Below are 3,383 nucleotides of genomic sequence, written 5' to 3' on the forward strand. Positions count from 1 at the left end.
TCGGTTTATTATTCCAAACCCTCGTTCATAAATAAAGAGATTCCAATTTTTCAAAAGAAAATCGAGAAATACCCATTAATGCATCTTTAAACTTTATAATTACCGTAATAATAACCATAAAGGGAGTCTTTTGCGTATTATCATAGTTTGGAGACCTACACGAATGAAACGCTTGTATTCCCGTACTGTTAATATTACAGCATAAAACTAGGATTGTATGTGCATGCTCACTCAAATAAGTACCTAATTGGAGGAACTAAAGAGCCAATTGTTAAAGTTGATTTCTTCTTATTACTTCCACAATCTCATCTCTAACACTTTTAAATAAATTACAAAACACTTCAACGTCTCGCCTCGATTCCCTCTTCAAAATTCCGACGAGTTGTATAAATTGGACTAATGATAAGCCTTCTCGATTTGGACAAAGTCGTTCGTAGGATGTTGCGAATAGGTGCTCAGTTATTATTCTACCGTCGATAATGTTACAGGCTTTGAACCATTTTAGAATAACCGAATATCTTACAGTTCCACCGTCGCTGGCTCCTCGCAAGGTCACGTAGATGTCTTCCAAATTCATATTACTAAGAAACTATTATAATAATCTATTCGGCTACGGGAAATGAAGTCAAATTTACGACTTGAAATAAATAGATAAATAAGTTGCAGGAAACTATATTTACATTTTAATTTTATACAATCACCTAAAGCTTAACAAATAAAACTAAAACATATTGAATGCTAGGAAACAATAGTAAACGTTATTTTAAAAGGCGCCATCTATCGGCGACGGAGGGAATATATAACATATAACTTTACATTGACTTTAGGGTTCTATTATGAAAATAACAGGAAATAAATGTGAAACCATACAAAACATATGACCACATTTACTTATGGACAAATACAATTTGTCTATAAGTCATCCCGACGGTTGTACAGGTTCCCGTAGTGCAGTTTGCTGTTGAGCATGTCGTCTTCATTCACTTCAATGTGCAATGGTGGGATCAAAGCACCTGCTATTGACCTGTTGAGGATAATTTGTGTTTAAACCAGATAAAACGAATATAGATAATATAAATTCCAGGAAACATTCAAACTAATAAGCTTGTGAATCTCACTCTTTCATTTCATTCTTTTAAATCACTTGACCGTGAGACGTGAAAATATGCACTTATATGAGACTTACATCACAATAGCTATAAGAAATCTTGTGTATAAAAGTAACACTTGATTGAACTAAAGAAGTCAAGTAAGAAACAGACTCAGGAATGTCATAGACAATTAGTTCATTTAGTATAATATAAATCCTATACCTGCTTTCCGCATTAAGAAAGTTAAAGGTTGCACAGGCATGTTCAGTTGCTAAAATCTCCACATTCAGTTTTGCTTCACGACTTGCTCGGAACACTGAGTTTAACACTTTACGATCTTTTGTTTCAAGTCCTATTATCTGTGGGCAAAAAAAACTTACTTTGTTTTTTTCTAAGTGTACTCTGTAGAAATCCTGCAATGTAATTGGTATATTATGTTCACTTATATTGACTAATTTTACTGCTATATGGAATGCCAATAATGCATACTTGTTTAATGCCTCCTTTATGACAAAATAGAATGCTATACATTTTTAAACAGCAGTGCGATAAAGAAACTATTATGTAAATACCACAAGATCCACTTTAGGTTCCAGCAATCTGAACAATGTGAGTGAATCGGCTGTGATGTTGTCTGAACTATGAATTTGCCAAGATAGGACAGTCCTGTAATGAGAAAATAAATAGTCTATAAGTACTATTTAATTCGGAATCTCAATAATGTCCTAATTAATTTATAACTTAACCTACCTTGGAAATATAGCCATAGGTCCCAGTACAGTAAGACCATTGTTGAGACGAAAGCCAAACTGAAATAAAAATGCTATTATATCGAAGTGTATTTTGTTGCGTTGGTGTTATTAAAAGTAATTGTTGGATTTTGTTAAAAAAAATCGTTCTTAACTTCTACAATTGTAATTTTATTTTCAGCATGCAGGTTATTCATTTAGAGTGAAATAACATTTTATATAAACCTAATTTCTTACTGAGCCGTATGAGTCTATAATGAGCCCGAGATCGGGATCCTGATTGATAATACGCACTGTTGTCTTGCCATCACCCTCATATGCTGCTTTATGGTATACTATGCTGAAAGGAGGACAATCCATATTTACTTTAGTATATAAAGCTAATTTGTGATAGAAGTAGGAACGCGTATCGTTCCTACGTTCTTAAATAAATGGTATATAGAACAAATGCTCGTTGTCGTTGTTTTTAAGAGCTTAACGCTTAAATATTATAAAATACTACGTACCAACCTAGAGCGTGACAAATATTTAGAATCCACTTGAAAGGAAGATTTTAAAATAGCCCCAAAGAGGGGTCGAACCCTTTGAATTAACATGTCTTAATGGTTTAACTAATTAATTAGTTTAAATGGTTTACATAAAAATTAAAACCTAGTGCGCTAATCACATATTGACATAGATGACAGAAAACAGAAGAATGACAACTGACAACTGTTATTTGTATTTTTTTCACATGTGATCTTTGGCAAGTAAATACAAAGATAATATATTTTATTTATATGTATTCTTATATACACGGTAAAGTAAAGGCGTTAAGGATTCTACATCAATTTTCACCAAATACATTTTGTAATGGCGTGTTATTTACCATTTTGTATAAAAAGTTTAAAAAAATATATCTCATGAACCGTAAGTTTGCGCAGCCGAAAATTTTGCAAAACTCTTTCTTTTAGTGAGTACTATCTACAATAAAAATATGAGCTTTCAAATCGACGGTCCATATTGGAAAGTTTAGCCAAGGATTCTTGTGACTTGTGTGATAGTAACAAATATCAATCAAGTTTCCATGTGCTGTGTTTTTTTAGGTAACGATTTAGAAATACGTTGCCCGAATTCGGGGTTGCGAGGGTTATCACCCCCAACCACTTTCGCTAAGCTTTTGGGACAGCTCTGGCGCTACGGAAAATATACTCAAGTATCCAAAAAATCCAAATAAAATAAAAGCAGAAACACATTCACTTAAACTTGAAAGTAACGGATTTAATCTGTCAGTGTAATTACTGTCAAAATCTGCATTCATAATAGCGGATTGCGTTTCGTTTCACATGTTTTGAAATACAGCGTGTATTGAAATATTATAATAATTAAGAGAAATGTATAAAATGTACGTTTCGTTTATCGAATTTCCATACAATACACAAAAATCTATTTCATCTTTTTTATACTTTTAACTCCGGAAGCCAAAAATGAAGGGGTTCCAATCAAGGTATCTACATAATCAGTTCATCAAATTCAGGCGACGTATTTATTAATCCAAACCAAA

General features: G+C 32.7%; 1 protein-coding gene across 4 annotated transcripts; it reads right to left on the minus strand.

Moving 5' to 3' along the window:
* Positions 1–656: 656 nt before the first annotated feature.
* Positions 657–2,524, minus strand: LOC123717156 (NADH dehydrogenase [ubiquinone] 1 alpha subcomplex assembly factor 3). 4 transcript variants are annotated; one of them, XM_045673008.1, is made up of 6 exons: positions 2,351–2,524; positions 2,078–2,180; positions 1,842–1,900; positions 1,664–1,757; positions 1,314–1,450; positions 657–1,024 (listed from the first exon to the last, which is right to left on the minus strand). In XM_045673008.1, the coding sequence occupies exons 1-6, from the start codon at positions 2,434–2,436 to the stop codon at positions 913–915; spliced, it is 591 nt and encodes a 196-aa protein (XP_045528964.1). In that variant the 5' UTR covers positions 2,437–2,524; the 3' UTR covers positions 657–912. The 4 variants fall into 4 exon arrangements, with proteins under 4 accessions (XP_045528964.1, XP_045528967.1, XP_045528966.1 ...); XM_045673011.1 differs by having other exon boundaries at positions 2,066–2,180; positions 2,347–2,505; XM_045673010.1 differs by having other exon boundaries at positions 2,347–2,504.
* Between the last annotated feature and the right edge of the window lie 859 nt (positions 2,525–3,383).

This window comes from Pieris brassicae, chromosome 12 (assembly GCF_905147105.1).
Source record: "Pieris brassicae chromosome 12, ilPieBrab1.1, whole genome shotgun sequence".
Classification (NCBI taxonomy): domain Eukaryota; kingdom Metazoa; phylum Arthropoda; class Insecta; order Lepidoptera; family Pieridae; genus Pieris; species Pieris brassicae.

Coding starts and splice junctions, on each gene's coding strand:
- LOC123717156 (XM_045673008.1), bottom strand. CDS start 2,436: ATGTTAATTCAAAGGGTTCGACCCCTCTTTGGGGCTATTTTAAAATCT. Junction 1,901..2,077: donor TTATAGACTCATACGGCTCA/GTAAGAAATTAG, acceptor TTTTTATTTCAG/TTTGGCTTTCGTCTCAACAA. Junction 1,758..1,841: donor CCTATGGCTATATTTCCAAG/GTAGGTTAAGTT, acceptor TTCTCATTACAG/GACTGTCCTATCTTGGCAAA.